The following is a 23,299-nucleotide window of genomic DNA, read 5'->3' as shown; positions in this document are numbered from 1 at the left end:
TGTTGTACCGACTGGTGAAATACGTGGGGAACTGGTAGAACAGTTACTCGTACCTCAGACATATCGTAGGCTGGTAATGGACTTAGCGCATGTACTTGGTGGGCATTTGGGCCAAAAGAAAACGCTAGACCGAATTCTGCAGCGGTTCTACTGGCTAGGGGTCCATGAAGAAGTTAAATGGTACTGTAATTCTTGTCCACTGTGCCAGGTAACCAGTCCCCAGCCTCACTTTCGGAGTCCTTTGGTGCCTTTGCCAATTATAGAGGTACCCTTCGAAAGAGTGGCAATGGATCTGGTGGGCCATCTCAATAAGTCAGCAAGGGGACACCAACACATCCTCGTAGTTCTAGATTATGCTACCCGATATGCTGAGGCCATTCCTCTGCGCCACACATCAGCTAAGCTTATAGCAAAGGAACTCATGGGTATGTTTTCGCGGGTGGGAATTCCTCAAGAGATTTTAACAGACCAGGGAACCCCCTTTATGTCAAAAATTATGAAGGATCTCTGCCGTTTGCTAAATGTTAAGCAGTTGCGCACATCGGTCTATCATCCCCAAACAGACGATCTGGTAGAAAGGTTCAATAAGACGCTGAAAAGCATGTTAAAAAAGGCAGTTTCCAAAGATGGGAAGGACTGGGATCTCTTATTGCCATATTTGTTGTTTGCCGTGCGGGAGGTGCCTTAGGTATCTACGGGGTTCTCGGCCTTTGAACTATTGTACGGCAGACATCCACGGGGCTTACTCGATATAGCCAAAGAGGCCTGGGAGAACCAACCTACCCCCCACAAAAGTGTGATAGAACATGTTGCAAAAAATGCAAGAAAGAATGGAGACAGTCCTACCCATAGTCCGGGAACATATGGAGGCAGCACAACAGTCACAGAGTTGGGTCTATAACCTGGAGGCTCGGGTAAGAACCTTTAGCCCTGGGGTTCGGGTGTTGGTACTTGTGCCTACCGTAGAGAGCAAATTCCTTGCAAGATGGCAGGGACCCTACGAGATCATGGAAAAGGTGGGGCCAGTAGACTACAAGGTACACCAGCCAGGACAGAGAAAGCCAGAACAGGTTTACCATGTTAATTTGCTTAAACCATGGAAAGATAGAGAAAACCTTGATGGGGATAGTCCGCTGCCTGCATTTCAGATGGAGAAAGATCCATAACCTCGGGGCGAGGCAGGAGAAGCCCAACCCGCAGTCAAAATTGCAGATACTTTGTCTCCTAGACAGGTTCAGGAGGTCCGGGAGTTCAGATGTTTTTCGGAGCTCCCCGGATGCACCTCTCTAATCCAACATGACATTGTCACAGAGCCACAGGCCAAAGTCCGACTAAAGCCATATCGGATGCCTGAGGCCCGGCGACAAGCCTTCTCGGAAGAGGTGAAAACTATGCTACAGTTAGGGGTCATAGAAGAGTCCCAAAGTGAGTGGGCCTGCCCAATAGTCCTAATACCCAAGCCTGATGGGTCTCTAAGATTCTGTAATGATTTTAGAAAGCTTAATGACATTTCAAAGTTTGACGCCTACCCCATTGACGAGTTGATAGAGCGATTTGGGCAGGCATGGTAATTTACAACTCTGGACCTCACAGAGGCGGCGAAGGAAAAAACGGCTTTTGTAACGCCCGAGGGGCTGTTCCAGTATAAGGTGTTACCCTTGGGTTGCATGGCACACCAGCAACGTTCCAGCGATTAATGGATATTGTTCTCCATCCCCATCACCGCTATGCCTCAGCCTATCTAGACAATATTATTGTGTACAGCACCGACTGGGAAAGTCACTTAGCAATAGTACAGGCAGTGATAGACTCTCTGCGACAAGCAGGGCTAACTGCCAACCCAAAGAAGTGTTCCATAGGGTTTGAGGAAGGTCAGTACTTGGGTTACGTCATTGGGAGAGGAGTTCTCAAGCCTCAAGTAAACAAAGTGGAGGCAATTCAGAACTGGCCCCGTCCTCTCACAACAAAACAGGTAAAAACCTTTTTAGGTTTGGTGGGATATTACAGGCGGGTCATTCCCAACTTTGCAACCCTGTCCGCGCTTTTAACAAACTGCTTAAAAGGAAGGAAATATGTGATGGTCCACTGGAATGATCAGTTAGAGGGGGCCTTTACAAAGTTAAAGGAGGTACTGTGTGGTACACCAGTCCTGATCACTCCAAATTTCAAAAGAGAGTTCTTTGTGCAGACTGATGCCTCTGAGATAGGGCTCGGTGCCGTGCTGGCTCAGGAGGTTAACGGGGAAGAGCATCCCATTAGTTTCCTAAGCCGAAAGCTTACCCCAGCTGAAACCAGGTATAGTATTGTGGAGAAAGAGTGCCTGGCCATCAAGTGGGCACTGGAGTCATTGCGCTATTATTTGCTGGGGAGAACATTTCGGTTGGTGACAGATCATTCCCCTCTTATGTGGATGAGTCAAGCTAAGGAGAGGAATGCCCGAGTCACCAGGTGGTTCCTGTCCCTGCAAAATTTTAAATTTTCAGTAGAACATCGGTCAGGCAGACTACAGGGGAATGCAGATGCCCTGTCCAGAGTTTACTGTATGTCATGTGTCCACCCTTCTAAGGTTGAACTTAGGAGGGAGGTATGTGGTACAGTAAAGGGTGTTTTACTGGATGGGAGATACATTTTTCCCCAGCAGATTAATGTTTGGCCGGGTTTTTCCCTAAAGACAGGACCTGCGATGATGTCATGGTCACGTGATCAGCCCATGTGATGTCTACCTTACCGCTGGGAGGGGTTATGGGCTATGTAATGGAGGCTGGTATTTGGCACATGGAGAGTGTGTGTCTGGAAGTTACAGGAACTTGGTTGGACTTAGCCTGAACTTGTATACAGGATCCCCATGCTGCAGGACTATAGCAGCAAGACTCTCAACAACCCTGGGAATGGCACCTGGCAGGTGCCGCAGGACCTGGCAGCTGCTTAGTTAAGCCCGTCCAGTGCAAGGGGTGAGTCTGGGACCAGTGGTTCTCCAAGCTGGAGTACATTTGTTTTTCCCTTATTTTCTGTTAACCTGCTGTTTGCAAAGTGACATTAAACCACTGAAATTAGACTTTAAGCCTGTGTGTTGACTCGTTACTGCAGCCCTGCCATTACCTACCAGAGCGAATCCCTACAATACATACTAAAATATAAAAGAACCCTTCTGCAGGCAGGTGCCAGCCGTGGCATCTGTGCTGCAGCATAATCACATGTGTAATCTGCATATAATTATTATGGTTGAGGTTATCCTGATATTTAAAAAAATTAAAAATCTATTTGAGAATGGTGCCTAACACGCCTGTGCAGTACCAACTATCAGTGTATATAGTGGTGATCTGACAGCTGCTACTGCACATTCACCATCTTGCTAGAGAAAAAAATTCCTCCTCCAAGATGGCGCTGCCGGCGCATGTGCCGATAGCTGCTGCTGCGCATGCGCCGCCAGCGGCAAAACTGAAAATAAAATGAAGCAAGACTGATTTCATCAACCAAATCCTGCTGACAGGTTCCCTTTAACTTTTATTTTGCTTTTGACATACCTACCAAAATATTCTTTTATTGCTTTTGGTCTCTCTTGCAGGCCTCACTTCATTACTGGCTTTACTCTTCTAACTCTTGCCCTGCATTCCCTATAAACAGTATTAGGCCGGTTTCACATTTGCGCTTTATGGCGCTGCGACGGCCTGTGCACGGCCGCCGCTAAGCCGTGCCCCCTGCCGGCCCCATCCGGGCATTGCCTCCTACTAGCGCACATGGATACTTGCGATCTGCGCACCCTATCTTTAGCATAGGGTGTGCAGATCGTGCGCTGGCCATGCGCTAGCAGGATATTGCCGTGCGCTGCACACTTTTGAAGGTGCGCCCGTGTGCGCTGAACGCAGCATATTGCATTTCGGCGCGCACGGCGCACCTTCAAAAGTGCACAGCGCACGGCAAAATCCTGCTAGCGCACGGCCAGCGCACGATCTGCGCACCCAATGCTAAAGATAGGACAGACTGAAGATATGGATGAACTTTTTATTCATCAGATGTTTATTCTAAAAAAAGTATGACATAGTGACCATGGGAGATTTAAGCTACCCAGATTTTTTCTCGAGGGGGAAGCTACCTGAGAGTAGCGAAACGTGCGTCGGGGTGTCCCGGGCAGGCGCCGCTGTGCCATTATGTGAGTATTCACTTGCTCTCTTTCCTCCTGCATGTGGGGTTTATCATTACAGTCCTGTGTGACCATGGATGAGACATATGGCATACAGTAAGGTCATATGGTTGGCCGAGTCCCAGTTTACTGTTATGGGACTTTGTACTAGTAATGAATGAGATTTAACCCCTATTTGACATGGGAAGTGTACTATCCAGGCAGAGGTTTTTTGGCTTCACCTGACAGTTTGGCGCTATATATTCCGGATTTTTTGGTGTCGATTTTTATACATTGTCTATTTTTTGTAATGCCATTTTATCTTTGTATACAGTAATAAAGATTGTGTGTGTTTTTATTGAAAACTCCTACTGTCCTCTTGTTTTCCATTATCCTTCAGTGGAGTGGCCGAGTGCACTTATTGGGTGTGGGTACACCCGGTGCAGTTAATTATGAGTCTGGTTTTGGATATGCTAATCATACAAACTGTGTGTTTGATAACAGGGGAAAATGAAGCCCACAACAAACTCTCCAGGCTACAACAAATTGGTCACGATCTCCTCCCACAGCTGTGATCTGGACAGTCCAGGTCACAGCTAAGGCAGTCTCAATACAAGAGATGCGATCTGACGGCGACCGCTGACTCTTATGCCCAGGGGCTGCCATATTTGAGGTAACTGTCATGCTCAGATATTTGCACCCCTCCAAATGAACATGACAGCTCCCACTGGCTGAAATAAAAATGAACAAAAACTATTAAAGTTGTACATTTAATTTTGTATGAAGAATAACTGATTATATAATCAATAATTATTAATACAAAATTAAAAATTGTCACCTCTTTAATAAATATTCTGCAAAACATTTTTTGGGCAGAGGTATCATCATCTCAACAAGCAGTATGTCAGCCAATGTAGAATCCTAGAACTCAGTCTTATTTTGAAGCCAAAAGTGCAATTAAATTAGTACTAAGACAATAATTGTAGTTCTGTTCTTGGCTGAGATAGCAGCCTCGAAGTCCATTCGGGAATAGAGGTCTGCACTTGTGCCTTCAGCTTTCTTTCACCATTATACTTACTAGGCTGTTATCTCAGCCTTTCTCATAACTTCAAAATAGGATGAGTGACAGCTCCAGAGCCAATATCAGGCTGTGATACAACCTGTTGAGATATTTTACCGCAAACACATGCCTGCCGTCATCCATAATTGCCCAGCCCCATTGGATATAAAAAATTGCACCAATGCCGAGGTTTAAGCTTTATGCCGGTGATATTACCTTGCATGTGTGGCATCTATCTATAAAATGTTTTTTCCGTGTTCTGATATTACTGTGACACTGTCACTCTAGCCCAGTCAATTAAAGACTCAAAAACTAAGGCCACATTCAGTTGTGTCTTTTTACAGGAAAAAACAAAATAGGCAAAACAAAAACAGAGATTTCTCAAGTTTTTACTTCCAATACTCTAGTGAAAAATACATAGCACATGGACGCAACTTGGATGGCATATTTTTTTCCCCAAAGGACCAGCAATAAACAGAAACTCACCAGCCTAGTGAAAGAATAAACCTAATATCCGCTACTGCAGTCACAGCATTGCAGAATCACATTGAGTGCCCTAATCTACGACATGAGTAGTGAATGGCCAGGGTCAAAGGAGCGCACAGGACATAGAGATGGTTATCTTTAATCCACAGCGCGTTTCGACGGTAAGCACCGTCTTCATCAGGTGGCAGTATTATCATGTTACTGCCACCTGATGAAGATGGTGCTTAAAGTCGAAACGTGTTGTGGATTAAAGATAACCATCTGTACTTTATGTCCTGTGCGCTCCTTTGACCGTGGTCATTCAGTACTGTTGCACTTCTTCCTCCATTGGAGGTACTCGGCGGGAGCTGCAGTGGACTCTCCTCCTAACATTAATCTCGTGTGGCTGCATTCCCAGCGCTCCCTTGTGACCGCACCTCTTCAGTCTCTCTAACTCCGACATGTCAGGAAGCTATGTGCTTTGTCAGCTAGGCTGCAGTGTGATGGCAGGGACCTATGATGCTGGAGCAGCCTTTATACGCTGCCTTTCAAATTATAATACAAATGCTATTTATCTCGGCTTTTCCTAAAAGGATGATGCAAATGAGTCAGTATAATGTTCAAATCATCAACCGATAGCGGTCACATTTTCTGAAATCAAAAGTTTTTGCAGTCAAAAACATCATAACAGGCCCAGTTATATGTGACCCTTCTTTAATATCATCATCACAATTCTTGCCTCCAATGAACTCGAGAGTTTTTGGATAGTTTCTGCTTGAATTGCATGGCGTGGTATCAGCATAGGCTCCCCGATCTTTAGCTTGAGGATACTCCAATGATATCAATAAGGTTGAGGACCGGAAAGGATGGTGGCCACATCATGAGTGTCTCTCCTTTTATTTCCATAGCAACCAATGACTCAGAGGTATTGTTTGTAGCAGAAACTCTATATACTTTGCAGAATTAATTTTCACACCTTCAGGGACCCTAAAGCGGCCTACCAGTTCTTTCCCCATGATTCCAGTGCAAAACATGCACCAGATTTTTCTATAAATGGGATGAGACTCGCCCATTCAAGACCATGGGTGAGCAAAAAAAAAAAAAAAAAAAAAAAAGATTCCATACTCAATCCCCGGTGTAGATTTTGGTTTTTAACAGATACAGAAATGCAATATAACATAGGAAACTATAAATGATCTTGTAAATCAAGAGTGGAGAACCTCAGGACCGAGGGCCATCTACGGCCCTCGATAACCTTTTATCCGACCCCTAGACAGATTCCAGTACTTGGGCCAGCAGCTGTATTTTTATAGCCGCCCATTTATTTCTTCTTGCTCTGCGAACACGCGCATGCAGTGTTCACTACTGAACACTGAGCTGTGTGCAATGAAAGATTACATCCTGAAACCAGTGCCAGGACATACTGTACCTTGTGGGTGGGTTACCGCATAACTTGTACAGCCCTCGAAGGATGGTATAAATAACCAAATGTCCCTTGGTAGAAAAAAAAACAAAAACAAAACAAAAAAAAGATTCCCCATCCCTGTTGTAAATGATTAATAACTGCTGTTGTATAAAAAAAAAAAAAGAAACAATAAAAACACATCACATGGCAAACAAATGACATGTAAGAAAAAGAAAACAAAATCCTAATTTTGTGAACGAAACCCTGACTGATTTTTAATAGGCTTGTGTAAATCTACTCATACAGCAAACACTCCCCCAAAACAAATCCCTGTTCCTGCGAGTGCGCATTGACACTGGAGAAGCAGAGCAGCGCGCTGATAGGTGCACGCTCAGTGTGAGTGCTCTCTGGTTCTTCTCTGAAACAACTTCTGCGCTACACTTCCAGGTGGAGCGAGCAGAGACCAAAGAGTGGCCGAAAAGGTGATTACAGCATAGCGAACCCACATTGCGAGCACACCGCTGGGCTCCTCTGTGTTAGTGCACACAGGCAAGAATAGGGATTTCAGTTCAGGGAACGCTCACTGTCAGCCAGCCAGTGCTGTCAATGAAGATCAGAGGCATAGCTACATATGCAAATTAGATGCGTAGACGTGCACTGAGCCATTGTCCAAGCCAAAGGTGAGCCAAAAATACCTAATTTGCATATGGAATAAAAGGTAATTTAGCTGCAATTACAACACTTACATGTATAGTGCTTGCAAAATTTTTATAGGAGCAAAATCCCCTATATAAACATTTTAGTAGCTGAAATTTGCATCTTGGGGGCATCAGATTTCCTTTAAAGTCCAGTTGCAGGCATATCAATCAGATCTAGACGTCTTCAGAAGGCTCCTAGCTGACCTGACAGCACATCAGCAAAGATCCTTAACAGTTCTTCCAAGGACAGACTGATCATGCAGGTTGCAAAAGGACAGAAGAAAAGATAAGATGACTGATAACGCGTGTTTCTCTCACTAAAACCTGTCATAAGTGAAAAATGCATTCCTGTATCAGATAATGACTCGCACATATTGGTTCCAAATGTCCGGCTCACCGCACCAAAGCAAGTACAGATAACACCGAGTGAATGGAATTCATAAATGTACCATGTGCCATCTCACACTTAGATGTAGTTGGAATCAGCTCTGAAAATCAGTGTTTTACAGATGCGCACATTTTCAGAACTTGCAGCAGCCAAAGTGTTCTCAACAGGGAATATTAACATTTATTTTGTTGCCTGAGATGACATTGCTGTACAAAAAACAGTGATACGCAAAGGATGTAGCAGAGTTAAGTGCTTTGGCAGTAACATTACTATCTTACCTGACGGGGCACTGCCAGATTGATTCATTCCGTCATTGGTTCTATTGCACCAGACCTTAAAAGGAACCTATCACCAGTTATTTCCCATATAAAGTAGGGCCAGCACCCACCTGCATGCCTTCATATACAGCATTCTAGCAAGGTGGAGGACGGAGATCGCAAGAAATGAGGAGATGATGGCTCAAGACCATCGGACTGGACCGTGCTGTAGGGGGTTTTATGAAGAGCACATTGGGGACATACAGTATATACAGCATTATAGCATGCAGTCTCCGAGCTTACAGGGGACGGCCCTATTTTATATGGGAAATATGGTGACATGATCCCTTAAACCCTTAAAACAGCTACTTTATGACAAACAGTGCATCCATCAAAAGTTTTTAACATATTTACAAAATTTTAGCAAAGATCAACAAAAGCACTTTTTTCTAAGGTGAGGAACCCACAACATCGCACTACGTAAAATTGAGGCATTTGCATGATCATGCCATAACTGTTACTATGGCTGAAAAAGTCACAAATGACCATCTCTCCAACCAAGTCAGTAATGATGACTGCAAGATCATTGGGGATGCTTTGTGCAAAAAAAAAAAAAAAAAAAAAATCAAACAGTTCCAGAGATGTGTCAATTACTGCACTGTATGCTGTAGTTTTATTACAATCAGTGTCTTATGTGTGGGTAGGGTTATACACAGCTCAGCATTGTGACCACTTCATGTAAAGCAGAGAAAACGGATTCTATTCAAACTATATCAAGCAGTCCAGTAAGCGATACATCCCTGGAATCGGGCTCTCTCCTACATAAAGACTTGCTAACAGATTCCCTTTATCAGTCAACTCACATAAGCACAAGCAATGAAGCCCTAGGCTAAAATCGCCACAGGAACTGTCATTTCCATTACCCAACTGGAGGAAAGTGATAGGGTCAATATAGTGGTTAGCAATGCTTAATAAAGAAATTCAATGTGCATTAACTTTGGACACCATTTTACACCTTCCATTTAAATGTACATGTCAATCTGGGGGCAATTTTGTAACTACATTGCACTGCTTTGTCTTGTATGGATCTCAAGTTCCATCCTGTAATAACTATACCAACCCACAATATCAGGTTACCAAAATATACACAACTCCTGATGAAGGCTGCGAAACGCATGTCAAGATAATCCCATTGCTTTCTTTCCTACAACTGAATCATATCCAGGTCAGGTATTAAATCTTGATTTATACTGTTTGGGGGGGGGGGTGATGTTCTATTAAGATAGGGACTAATTTGTAGCAATATTGAGCTTCATGATAAATGTACATTCTAGGCTATAAGCAACTTTTTACTAGATAGAAGAGTCCTGTTGATCCAGTGTAGGTTTGTGCGCCCTGGGTCTCTTTTCTGGTTTTTCCATTTGTGTTAGCATATATAATTAAGATTGGCAATTTTTTATTTAACTGCTTATGTATATTTTTGGGATTTGGATGTTGTCGATAAAAAAATTTGTATTAGGTGTTCGGTTACTTTACCGCTTTGAAAAAAATTGTACACCAACAAAGAGCACACGAGAACATTCACGATTCTGCTGGATGATGTTGTGGTCAGATACTTCCATGAAATGGTCGCACAGGAGTAATAAAACAACTGTTTTAGTAAAAAACGTTTTCTAAAAAGCAGCACCACTCCGATCCATTCATCTTCCCAAGAGAAATGAAATGTGCCTTTTTTTTTTTTAACTCTTTCTCAACAGCTTGACATCTGTTCACAATGGCATTAGGCTATGTGCACACGTAGATTTAGGTCCTGATTTTTCTGCGCAGATTTGGAAAATTCCGCAGGTAAAATCTCAGGTCAAAAGTCCTGCGGTTTAACTGCGGATTAGCCTGCGGTTTCACACCTCTACAATGGAGAAGGTGGGAGACCGATGTGGATTCCGCAGAAAGAATTGACATGCTGCGGATTGTAACCCGCGGAAAAATCCGCAGCATGTGCACAGCGTTTTTCAGTTTACCATTGAAACCAATGGTACTGTACAACACACCTAAATCTGCTGCGGCCGCGCAGAGCCTGAAACGCTGCAGATCCGCAGCCGAATCCGCACCGTGTGCACATAGCCTTAGAGGTTGCGGTCAATGTTCCACTTGATGCCACAAACAGAGCAGCATGCATCACTATTCTTGCTGTTAATATCATGAGCACAAAGATCAATCTGGCAAGGAACGGTGGTCTCCATTTTGAACATAGCATTAACCACTCGCCTATAATTCAATAGAATTGTTAATTTCGGCATCAGTGCTTACAACCTGGTATAATGATGAAACTTTGATGAATTCCAAAATCGCCATACCAAGCCAAACATTACGCAAGGTTAGGAGATTGTAGCCTGCAGAAATGTGAAAGTGGTTTCTCAGCTATTATATGGGTGGAACTGGTAAATAAAAGTTACTCAACTTTCTACGCAGGTTATGTAAATTATTGAGCAAGTGCTTCCTACTCAATGCCTTGTAATGACACCTGACATTTAATTTCTGAAAAGCAAAAGTATCAGCAATTTCAGGCACAAAGTCATCCTGTAGGTTAAACTGCATAAGGTACTGATATAAGATCAGCATTGCACACAACACCAAAGACTTTGAACAATATATCCATGTTCTCCAAATGGAAAATTCAATGTTCTGTTTATAAAATCCTGATCACATACTGGTAAATCTGGCACAATGCTTTCTTCTGTACCCTACTGGCATAAGTAACTAGTGTGTAACTTGAAAAGAAACATTAATGATGTGCCAAAAATGAACGAGTCAGGCTCATTGCGCTGGATTTTGCAAAAGGGATGAATAAATAATTTTGGTAATTTGCAGAACAGTAGCATGAAGAGTATATTGTACCATCACAGCTCCGAAGCCTTTGTAGAAGCCGAGCAAGCCTTCCTCTCGCTTTATAGTGTTGATACAGTCTCTCATTCCCTCATACTGAGTGTTAATAGGCAACACTTCATAGCCAAGGTCTGTATTGTCTATTATTGTGCGTGTTCCTTGAATATGAAGGCGGTGCATGACTGTCTCGAGAGGAAACAGTGCGATGTCGGCACATAGGCTTGCTGCAAAATTAGCAATGAGTTCTGGGAAATAATCTTCCAAAATGTTTTGGGCGGCACTGGCTCCTTCGCATGGAATTTGGGTAGGATTCCTCTTCTTCTTTATGATGAATAAAACAAATTTCTGTACTATAGAGCTGATCATATAATGCAGTACACCATGGAGAACAGTAGGAAATGTCAGAACAAGGAGAGGCAACAAACGTTTGCTGTGAGGCACTCCGAGTCCCATAACTCTTCCAATTCCTTCCTTTAGGCAATCCAAGATTCCAGGATTGTCATGGATGATCTCACTCTGTAAGAGAGTTAGAAGAAAGCTGCTTTAGAGCAAATGTGTTCCCTCATATACACAATCTTCTATATAATGCCCCTGGTAAAGCCAAATGCTGACAATACACAAGATTACTGTCAAATGAAGGTTAGGTGAGCAGACGGCGCTCTCTCCCGACTCCTCCACACATGAGTACTTATTAGTGAGGAGCGAAAAATGCTGGGATAAAGCGTTATCCGAGCAAGCTTGTATGTTAACCAAGTGTCTTCGGCGTGCTTAAAATACATGTTCCCCCGGCTGTTCGACAGTCGCAACACATGCATGGATTGCCTGTTTTTAGGCGATCCCTGCATGTGTTTCGGCTGACGAACAACCTCGAGACATGAAGCCAACAGTAGCAAAGTTGGCAGACTGATTTGCAGGACTCTGGTCCATTGGACAGGTCAGTAGTCACTGGCCACTAGACGGGAGCTCTATAATTTTCTTACTTTAGAGCAGGGTTCCCCAGCTCCAGTCCTCAAGGCCCACCAACAGATCATGTTTTCAGGATTTCCCTTGTATTGTACAGGTGATGCAATTATCATCTTGGCAATACTAAGGAAATCCTGAAAACATGACCTGTTGGTGGGTCTTGAGGATTGGACTTGAGGAACCCTGCTTTAGAGGATCCCCGGCTTTTCAATAGCTGGCTAGCGTAACGTCATCAAGAGCCTAGCCGGGAATCCCAGAAAGTAAGAAATTTGCAATTCTGTCTGTCCAGCAGCTAGGGACTAATTACCTAAAGTCCAACAAATTGATTGTCTATTTCTAAACAGCAGAAGAAGACAAGGTGTTCTAAGGATTTTTAGAGAGCATTTTTACATTTAGATCCTTGGCTATCTAGCGTGCTTACCTGTACAGTTTCAATCAGGCTTGCTGAATAGAAGGGAGTTGCAATGACATAGACTAAACTGCAAAATATAAGCATAGAGTATGTTAATAAAATAAAAGCAAAAACACACAAAACACATTTTAACAAAAAAAATACTGAACTGCACAGGAAATCTAGAAAGACTTACCCTTTAAGGAGAATATGTCCTCCTATTTGCCTGGGACTCCATTTATGTGTAAGTTCCCTGAAATAATATAAAATATAACCATTTCCACAGAAATTTTAGTGCACATCCATTGACAAAAATATGAAAAAAAAAATGGGATTTTGTCTTTAATTAAAAAAAATACCAAGCACCACAGCTTTGCACCATAGCAAATAATTTCACTGTAATGTTCTAGGGGATCAGCAATAAGCAATGCCTTTGTAGAACAGAAGCATGTTTAATTAACAGGTTATCTATATGTGAGCAGTCTCACACACAAGATTAGTGGCAGCAGCTGAGGAGCAGAGACTGGCAAGTGCCCAGGACCGCCATCATGGTCTTACAGCCCTTATTGTGTTATGGGGCCCGATGAGGAGGGCCGATCTGGGCCTCCTCCTCACCGGGTCCCAGGGGCAGGATTAGGCAGTTCGCTAATAACTGAACATTCATCCTAGGACACACATTCAGTTACATTCTATTGACGTGCAGGACCGCTTCCTGCACAGCAATAGAAGCTGACAGCCAATCAGTGGCCGGCATTTGATCTCTACATGCACGTCATGTGCCAACACATCCGAGCCTCAAATGGTTGAGAAAGAGGATGCTGGTGGACCCTCAACTCCGCAATATGGGGCAACATATGGAGGAGAGCAGGATAAGAGGACATATATGGGGCCTCGCTGGGAGGACACGTGGGGGCCACGATGAGAGGACGTTTTTACAGGACGGTGCCAGGATGTAGGACATTATTACTGTAGGGACTAATTATAGGATATTACTGCCGTGATGTATTTTATTTTTGAGGATGCTGTTTTCAGGGGGGGGTACTGTTACTGTGCAGTGCGACACTGTAGCTTTTTTTATTCATCCCGCGTAGTGTAGACGTTGGGGAAAAATTAAGGAATGTGCTCTAGATAACTTATTTTATGCAGAGACAAGTTCTGGCTGAAACAAGAGATGGCGGTCTGTACTTGATGAAGAAGAAAAGTGAAGATGAATATCTTTAACTAGAGACTTCAATGGTGAGTCAGTGTACTACCTGTCCCTGTGTATATATATGTCACTGGTGAGTCAGTGTGTTACCTGTACACTTACACTGTATATTATGTACAGAGCTCCTGTGTATAAAGGCACTTATGATAATATTAGTATTGTGTTTTTTTTATTAATGATCAGTTTTGTAGTATTCAATCACTATGTGGTGGTAATATGTGATCTGGTCGTGGTGTGACTATTTGTCTACTGTATGCATTATTATTCTTTCACTATGTGGTGGTAATATGTGGTCTGGTCTATGTGCGACGCTATTTGTTCCTTGTATGTGCTATTACTCGGTCACTAAGTGGTGGTAATATGTGGTCTGGTCATGGTATTTGTGCCTTGCATGGGGTAGTATTCGGTCACTATGGGATGGTAATATGTGATCGGGCCATGATGTGGCAGTATTTGTCCCTTGTATATGGTATTATTGGTCATTTTAAAAAATGTATGTGACACTGTCTCTTAAAGAAAAATAAATTAAAATATACCTAAAAAAAAAAAAAAAAAAAAAAAAAAAAAAGTATTGGATATTTTAACAAATGTTTAATAGGTTAGAGTACGGCTCTGGCAAAAGAGTCTACCTTGTCGTGGTGGCGACTTAAAAAATCTTTTGGCCAAAACAAAAGCGGATGGCAATGTATGTGATATGGTGTTCGATAGGAACTGTTAAATGTGTGATTGGTGAGGAAGTGGGTGCAGAAGCAGAGTTTTTCCAACAGTGGGCAGTGGGACTGTGAAATATTCGAGGGGTGAAGGCGGAGCTGGGGTGGAGCCTGGGCAGAGTCTGAAGGGGGCCCGAAAATTTTGCTAGGATGTAGCCCTGGAATTCCTTGTGGCAGCACTGCAAGTACTAATGGTGCACTGTGCAGACATCTCTGGATCCCTCAGGAGAATGGGGTCGCTTAACTGATTTGGGCTCCAGAAAGTAGTATGTCAATTAGAAAGGTGGCAGTGTCTGTGGCTCGCTCCACTATAGTTTATGGGAGTTCTGAAACACTAGAAAGTAATCAAAAAGCCCATGATCTATTGTAGAGTACCTATTCAAACTTTTTTTTTTACAAAAATTTAGAAGTGTATTTACTGAAATGCTTCAAATACACTCTGAAAATGCTTCTCATTAGTTTTACTGCAAAATGCTCAAAATAAAGTAAATAATGTGTGGATTTAGGAGCACAATCTATTTGTAAAAAAAAAAGACTGTAAATGTACCATCAGAATTTTGATTTTTGATGGCAAGAGTGCTGTAAGTAGAATTTGTATCAAACATTTATGGTATATACATTCAAAATGGCATAAATGTCCCAAAAGGTAATACCCCTTTAATTTTTAGTCTGGAACCCGTATTGGTTCAGTATGACAATATGGCCATTGGACCAAACAAAAAATGTTGTGCTACAAAGCCTCCTTCACACAATCCAATCCAAAAAAAGGGAACAAATCTCTTCATTATTTTTCATCTCTATAGGCCCCACTCCTGGGTTTTGGGTATTACAAATACATATGCAAAACAGTGACTAAAATACTAAAATCTACCAAGTCTAAATAAATCCTGACTTTCAGACAGGTTCACAAGCCAAGACCACATCTTTCCCAACAGGTATTAGCGGTTGTATTCAGCCATTATCTGCCTCTAATAACTGTGCATGGAGAGGAGGTCCACTGACGGCTCGGAGGTTGGCATAGGGGGCCATCATACTTCGTAAGAGTATGATGGCTCCCACAGCCAGTCCAAAATGGGCCATCATACCGAGTGGGGCATGGGCTGTAGAGTGTATCATACTGAGTGGCTGTCAGAGCATCATACTGAAGGGCAATCATACTGTGTAGGGGGGCCGTGGGGACCATGATACTGTGTGGGGTGGGGGTTTTTGGCAGCATGATACTTAGGGGTCATCATACTGTGTGGGGGAGAGTTGTGGTGACAATGATACTGTGTGGGGGTATCACACCGAGGGATGGTCTTCGTACTGAAAGGTGTGGAGGTAGAATAGTGTGTGTGTTGGAGCATTTTTTGAGAATTAAACTTTATAATGGACATGAAATGAGTTTCGTGGGTGAGAACACCATTGGGCTTAAATATGAGCATAACTCCTTCAAGTGTGCTGCAATACATGTCTCTCTCCGGGCTATATCATACAATTTTTGGGTGGCTCCCAATTAAATGTTTTGCTATGGCACCCCATCATGAATTTTTTTACGCCCCCTGAGTGAGTGATGGAAGAAATACAATAACCCTAAGAAATGGTTTCCATATATTTTGACAACTAAATAGACTAAATGTTTTGATCAGTGCGTTTTTAGGTTCTTTACAGATAACCTGTCACCTGGTCATAGGAGCGAAAACTAGCCACATATAACCTGGTGCCAAGTCCACTTTAAATTCCTCTTCTGCCCACTCATCACTTGTAACAAATTTTTGTGCGTTACACCATTATTACTTCAGCTAAAGACAAATGTGGTGTTCACTAAACTTTCCATCAAAACCAGGCTCCGGAATGTATAAGAATAGATCTAGTAGGAAGCTCAATACTTGTGTAAAATCCCTGTCAGCGTCAATGTTTCTCTATTCTGCTTACATCAGATTGTACTCAGATGACATCCGAGTGCAGTCCTTTGTTTTACACGCACCCATAGACACGTAGGGGCGAGCGCCATCCGATATACGCTTCCAATTGCAGAACGTGATTTTTTTTCTCATGCCAACACGGCATGAGAAAATAACGCTAGTCAGCACTGCTCAATAGTATAACATTGGAGAGAGTGATGTCCGATGAACCTTTACATCATACGTGTCCAAATTATACTCTGCCTACTCGCCAGTCTGAGCGAGCCCTTAGGCAAGATCGCTTGGGGGTAAAGAGTCATACGAGCCATTTTATTTGCATCACTAGCCAAACAAACTGCATGAGCCAAGACATGGTTTTCTCTCACTTACAGACTACTCTTGGATCCAATTGTAGAGAAGATATTTGAAGGGGACTTCTTATTGCTATAGCAAAATCTGCGTAGGCGTTAGGCTTGGTGCACACTGCGTTTGTGTCCTCTTTTGGGGACATATTTTTTTGGGGGGTATACGCCCGAAGGTGGAAGCAGTCAGGAAAAATGTCATGGCATCCGTCCACCATAGGGACTTCTATAGCCATTGACTAATGGGATTGAACACAATCTTTGTGTGGTTATTTATTCAGTTATTATGCTTGATATGACATTACACTTTATCTGAGTATACTATAACCACTGTGTATCAGGTCCTGTTTGATATATCCTATGGTCTTACCTAAATGGAACAACCAGCAGCATACCACTACTAAATAGTATTTTATATGTGATTTGTATATTGTCTAGACAGTTGGTGGTCATATTGTGTATTATGGGACTTTTTGTCTGTTACAGTCCCTTACTTTGTTTTTAAATGTTTTTATTGTGTGTAGTGTTTCATGACCTGATGTACAATAAAATTCATGATTTTTTCACAATTATTAGTTATTAGTGTGGTGATCCTAAATTAGTTCTTTGCATAGTCTTTCATTTATTCAGCACCTTACCGGGCCTGCACTGAATGGGTTGTGTGTGGACAGCAGCACCTGCCATATTTTGACCCCGTACACATTTGCGCTGCAAGATTTTCACTATCAGGTAGTAATAGGTCTATGAACAAGGACTGCCCAAAGCTGTATAACCATTACCTAGGCAGCGGTGTGCATTCACTGATGATTCCTTCTGCTCCAAGGGTTATACCCTGAACAATAAAAGTGCTTCCCATTCCTTTCCAAAGTGCTCTAGGACCCTGCGAATCAACCAAAGGACATGGGGGGAGAGAACAGACATAATCAATTTGACCAGACAAAAATAATACAGATGCTGCAGAAGCAGGTCAGATACTGCAGGAAAAATCAAACGGAAAAGTACCAGAGGTCACACATAGGTGTATTAATGGGGGAACATTTAGGAAATGGGACAGCACCTAATCTGTGTCGTTTTTGTAATATGGGCATATGGATGTACAACTGATGGTATTGCACAAAAGAAGTCATGAAAATTAGCATAAGGCCTTGGGCAAAGTCTAGCTGGAGCAATGTATAATGAGCGTCTCCGAGAAGCCCAAGGTGTAAAGAGCAATGGTTCTCTATATGGACGACACAGGCTCTGGTGACTGATCACAGCATCACTAGTCACCTAGGGTGGCTAGGAGCATCATATCCTTCTCTATGGTTGATACATAAATAAGCATATTTATTGACTAATTGGTCAAAGGAGAATGTTGTCAAAAGAGGATTTTTTTTTAAATTTTCTTTTCATAGCATGATCTTTATTTAAAAAAAAAAAAAAAAATCAATCTTGAAAATTTTCACACTTTCCACTGGGGCTTTTTAGATTCATACCTCTTGTCCTTTCAGGAAGAATTTTCAGAATGCGTCTGATCAGCAGAGGCAGGATTACAATGACAGGTAACAACACCTCTATACAAAGCTGATGGCTCAGGATCTACCAATCACAGTAGGTGATGTCAAAGCTGACCTGCTCCTCCTCCCTCCACAATCATCATTTCACACGATCATTAGATGCTTAAATACGATAGGGAGGGGCCCGAGTGAGTCCATTACAGCAAGTGTAAATGTGGACGTCAACAAACAGGAAGAGTCTATAAAAGCCTCCGTGACCAATGTGAAATATGAAAAAAAAATTTAAGTTTTTAATAAAGATACAGCTTAAAAAAACAAAACATAACATCACATTGTGAATTAAATAGGGTATATTGCATTTGCACAACAGATCGTATATGTACTAGTGTGGAAGCAGATGATCAGCGTATGGAAAACTTTCTAGTGAATATATGCCTCCACTAGTGACCGTGTGCTTCCAATGTTTGTCAAGCGTGAGCGATGTAGAATATGATCATTCATGCACATCATTTATTATTCAGTTTATACATTGAGCTGTTACTTTTATGAAGTCACCGGCCACATTTATCAGAAACGGCCTAAGTCACTGCGCTCATTTACATCTTTGGGTGCTTCCATGTGTTTGTTGGCCCTGTCTGGGCTTACATCCGAACCCCCAGCAAAACGGGATTCGGGTGTGTGCGCAGGGGCTATAGACTATAATGGTTCTTACAGACTGAACGTGCGCTCTGATGTGCATCGTTTTTGGGTGAGTACACCTACTGGACGTAGTAGCAAAAGGATACCCCTCAGAGCACACGGTCTCTCCGTCGGCACCATTAGAGTCTATGGCCTCATTGGCGCACATGTCCGAATCCCATTTTGTGAGGGGTTCGGAAATAAGCCCTGACTCGACCACTGAACCGGTTGCTAAACGCAGTGTCAAGGCGCCCTGAAGGACAAATTCGGCACAAATGATGCCAGCACAACATTTTTATGCATGGTAGTACACTTCTAAATTTTCGATATGAGCCCGAGACCAATGTCAACTAATTCAAAAGTCTTAACTTTATATGCAGCTTAATTGGTACACTTACTAATAATAATAATAAATAATAATAAAACAGCGAGATCTGAATGGGAATGTAGAAATGTGCGCAACCTGTCAAGAATATGCGAGGTTTATGTAGAAATACAATCAGAAATGTCATACTTCACACCAAAGGTTATGCACATCCCCTTTTTATTTTGGTGCATGTATAGGAAACTAGAGTACAGAATGGAGTAAAACACTGATAAATTTTGTGTAAAGGGGTGGTCCGGCCTTAGCCTACAAGTCTGCAGTCACCCTATGAATTCTCCCATAGCACGCATAGATTCTCAGGTGACGGAAGTATGTGATTTGCATACTTCAGCCACATTCTGACTGAATAGACGGTGTCCGGCCTCGCTCAACACTCATCTAGTCGGCATGTGATCACATGTATGCAAATCATGTACTTGCAGTCATGCGCCCGCCACCCTCGACTCCTCACAGTGTGCGATGTGACTGCAGACGTGTAGTCTGAGGTGGGAAAACCCCTTTAAGCATTTATAGCAATGATATTCTGCAATTTACGCAACAATTTGGGCGCAATCACAATGATAGACGTCTCCCACTGTATTAGTAAGTGTACGAAGTAATCTAGGCCACATTCGTCAGAACTGTCAACCACTGAAAGCCAAGAGTTGGTTGCCATCTTGACTTCCTGCTAGACGATCCCTGTTGCACACAGCAACCAATTAGAGCTCAGATTTAATTTCTTAATCTGCTCTGGAAAAATAAAAGCTGAGCTCTGATTGGTTGCTATGTGGCCACTATGAAATGCGGGACTTCGAAGTGTAAATGTGAAAAGAATGGCTTCAATAATGTAACGCCAAAGCTGCATGGCAGCATTACAGGACTCGTGCTAGGCCAAAGATGTGTCTCAGCGGAGAACTCCAGGTAAGGCTGTGTTCACACACTCAGTATTTTACCTCAGTATTAGTAAGACAAAACCAGGAGTGGGTGAGAAATCCAGAAGTGGTGACGTGTTTCTATTATACTTTTCCTCTGATTGTTCCACTCCTGATTTTGGCTTACAGATACTGAGGTAAAGAAACTCCCCAAATACTGAACGCGTGAATGTGGCCTAACAAGCAGAATTTAGAATACAGCTCAGAAGTCATGGCATACGATAAGTATGAAATAATGCATGCTAACTACAAAGCTGGTAACATTTACATGGTTTTAAAAAATAAAAAATTGAAAAATAAAAATAGAATTGACAGAAGCTTTCGCACATACCTGTGTCTTGGTAAAACTATACATAATATTCACAATGCTAAATGGAGACAAGTGGTAATTCCTTGCATGGTAGTTAACCTGAAAAGAAACGTACAATTCAGAAGTCATCATATATTGTTACAAAATAAAATGACTACCGAAATGTAAAGGGGTACGCCTCACGCCATAGGAAGATGCTAATAATCAGTGGGATAAGTGCTGGTCCAACCTGAAACTCCCACCAGTCCTGAGAAAGAGGGGCCTGATCTTGATGTTCGGGCACAAGATAGTCTACAAGTAGAAAAGCTGCTTCCTTACAGGTTCTCTTTTTTATTAAAGCGTCCTCCACCTTGACACTGAAAAGTGACTATACATTTATCACGTATACTCCCCCTACCTGGTCTTCTCCAGAGACCTACATTGTCCAAGATGGCAGCACTGGGAGTAATGGTAAGTTTAAACCACCCCTCCAAAGCACAGGAAAGGCAGGAGGAGCGCTCATCTTGGATGCAGCAGGCCAGATCACCAGTACCAGCTGAGGAGGCACTGGGAGACAAACTGAGCTCACCAAGTAGTGAGACCAAAAATGACAAGTGTGTAGCCACTTTTCAGTGCCAGGAAGCCTCTGTCACTCCGGCTCTATTCCCCACCCAGTGCAGCCTCCTCCTACATGACTGACGGCTCCTTTGCCTATAGTCACACAGCATGGAGGCTGTCAGTCAGGGAGGAGGCAGCGCTGGATGGGGAATAGAGCTGGAGTGACAGAGGTTTCAGATCTACCATAGCCTTTTGGATATCAATTCAAACGCTGGTTTACCAGTAATGGAGGAAATGTATTGCTGGACTTGTCTTTGAAAGAGCTACAAGCACACAATAGCTAGTTTGGGGGCATGAAATCCTGCTAACAGACTCCCTTTAAAACATTTAAAGAGGACCTATCACCAGGTCTTTTTTATTTTTTTTTTAATCTGCAATACAGTTCCAGAGATATGGGCCTTTTATTTTGTGTTAATTTGTGTAGTCTTTACCAAGGGAATGGTGCTGTCAAGGTAATAATGCAGAGCATCCTAAAGACCTAGAGACATGCCCCTAAAGAATCCTATGATCCACGCCCCATTGGTAAAGAACATAAATTATAGCACTACATAAAAAAAGGACCACATCTCCGAAACTGTATGTCAGATTTAAAACAAAATAATTAATACACCGGGGGGACAGTGGTAATACATTAAGAAAAACTGGTCCCTTTAAACCTGGTGACAGGTTCTCTTTAAATATATTGAGCAATAGTAAGATGAAGAATATTGCATTTCCATGGGTAATTATTATCCTTCAGTCTGTTGCCCTTTAGAATTGGTTGCCAAATAAGCAAAAGTCTAATAGCCCTAAAATGTGTTTGGCCTTATTCTATATATTACTGATGTGTCCCATGACATTTTCCCTATTGGTCTTCTTTACTAAAACTTGCCTCCAAAACAGAAAATGAAATGGAGGGTAATTCTCCTTGGTGAATTGGACTTTGATCCAGACAATAAGGCCAGGTTCATATTGTGTTCGGGGGCTGCATTTAACGCATCCATTACATAGCGGCAATAATACTATGTAACGGATGTGTTAACGCACCCACAGACTGCTATTACTAAGCGCATTGCTACCGCATGTCCTAAGCGGCATGTGTTAGCGATGTGCCGTCATTCTGTGACGGACCCTCGGACACGGTCTGTAGCGTTCGAGGGTCCGTCACTGCTAGCGCAGATGGAGGACCTGAGCTAGCGCGATCAGAAAACAGTAGCGTTAGCACAGTCCAATTAACGCCTGCGCTGAACGGACTGCTCTAACGCAATATGAACCTGGCCTAAGGAATATAACCAGAGCATTGTGTAGGTGACAGGCGTTGTAAATCCCAGCTTCAGATGAACCATTGGCAAGGATAGGCCAGTCTAGGCATGAACCTCCTATATAGAGTGAAACTAAAAATATTCTTCAACCTAAAAGCGGTGCCAAAAATTCTTGAAATGATGCAACGCCTCATAGATAGATTGCCTACTTTATCTCGGAATTAATCATCTTTGTTTGCTATTAATTGATGGGCAAGCCCAGAGTGTTTTTCCTTGTAAATGCACATTACATCCGAATTATATAAATATCCTAGACATTTGATACTATTATAAAGGCACTTCATATCCCACCTTCATAAAAATATTTTTTACATGTAGCAATAGTGAAAACGTCATAAGTTCTAGGGAACGCTCAGGCCACAGATACCTGACAACAAAGTCAATAAAACATTTTTAACCTTTTAAATGGGATTGTCCATTTTTTTTTTAAATGTAATATCTCAAAGTTCCGTAAAAACAAAATCAAAGTTACTTATCCCCTGCACTACTCAGTGCAGGCCTTTTCTGTCAAGAGCAGTGATGCCACAATGACCGTACATGACCACTGCAGCCAACCATTTGGCTCTGCAGTCCCATATTCTCATATGTAAAGCGCCACGGAATAAATGGCGCTATAATAATAATAATAATAATAATAATAATAATAATAATAATAATAATAAGCAATCTACCTAATCACCACCATTCAGCAAGTGATTGTCTGCATCAGCCATGTGCTGTAGGTGTGACGTCACTGCTGCCGCAGAATTCGCAAAGACTGGCGGCGAGAAGTGAATGAGCAGTGCTGGAGCGGCAGATGCGCTGGTTAATAAGGACAGCAATCCTTTGG

General features: G+C 42.5%; 1 protein-coding gene across 4 annotated transcripts in view; it reads right to left on the bottom strand.

Moving 5' to 3' along the window:
• Positions 1 to 8,291: 8,291 nt before the first annotated feature.
• SLC25A46 (solute carrier family 25 member 46) overlaps positions 8,292 to 23,299 on the bottom strand; it is a 50,524-nt gene continuing 35,516 nt past the window's right edge. For all 4 annotated transcript variants that reach the window (XM_073549747.1, XM_073549623.1, XM_073549671.1 and 1 more), the window contains 5 exons: positions 20,594 to 20,671; positions 17,572 to 17,672; positions 12,827 to 12,883; positions 12,661 to 12,718; positions 8,292 to 11,792 (listed from right to left, as the gene is read on the bottom strand). In XM_073549747.1, the coding sequence (XP_073405848.1) occupies positions 11,208 to 11,792; positions 12,661 to 12,718; positions 12,827 to 12,883; positions 17,572 to 17,672; positions 20,594 to 20,671 (879 nt within the window). In that variant the 3' untranslated portion in view covers positions 8,292 to 11,207. The remainder of the gene's footprint in view (positions 11,793 to 12,660; positions 12,719 to 12,826; positions 12,884 to 17,571; positions 17,673 to 20,593; positions 20,672 to 23,299) is intronic.

The sequence above is a fragment of the Dendrobates tinctorius genome, unplaced genomic scaffold (assembly GCF_039654945.1).
Source record: "Dendrobates tinctorius isolate UK_male_01 unplaced genomic scaffold, ASM3965494v1 ptg000003l, whole genome shotgun sequence".
Classification (NCBI taxonomy): Eukaryota; Metazoa; Chordata; class Amphibia; order Anura; family Dendrobatidae; genus Dendrobates; species Dendrobates tinctorius.
The sequence above is the reverse complement of the archived record's forward strand: the minus strand, read 5'-3'. Positions and strand labels throughout refer to the sequence as shown.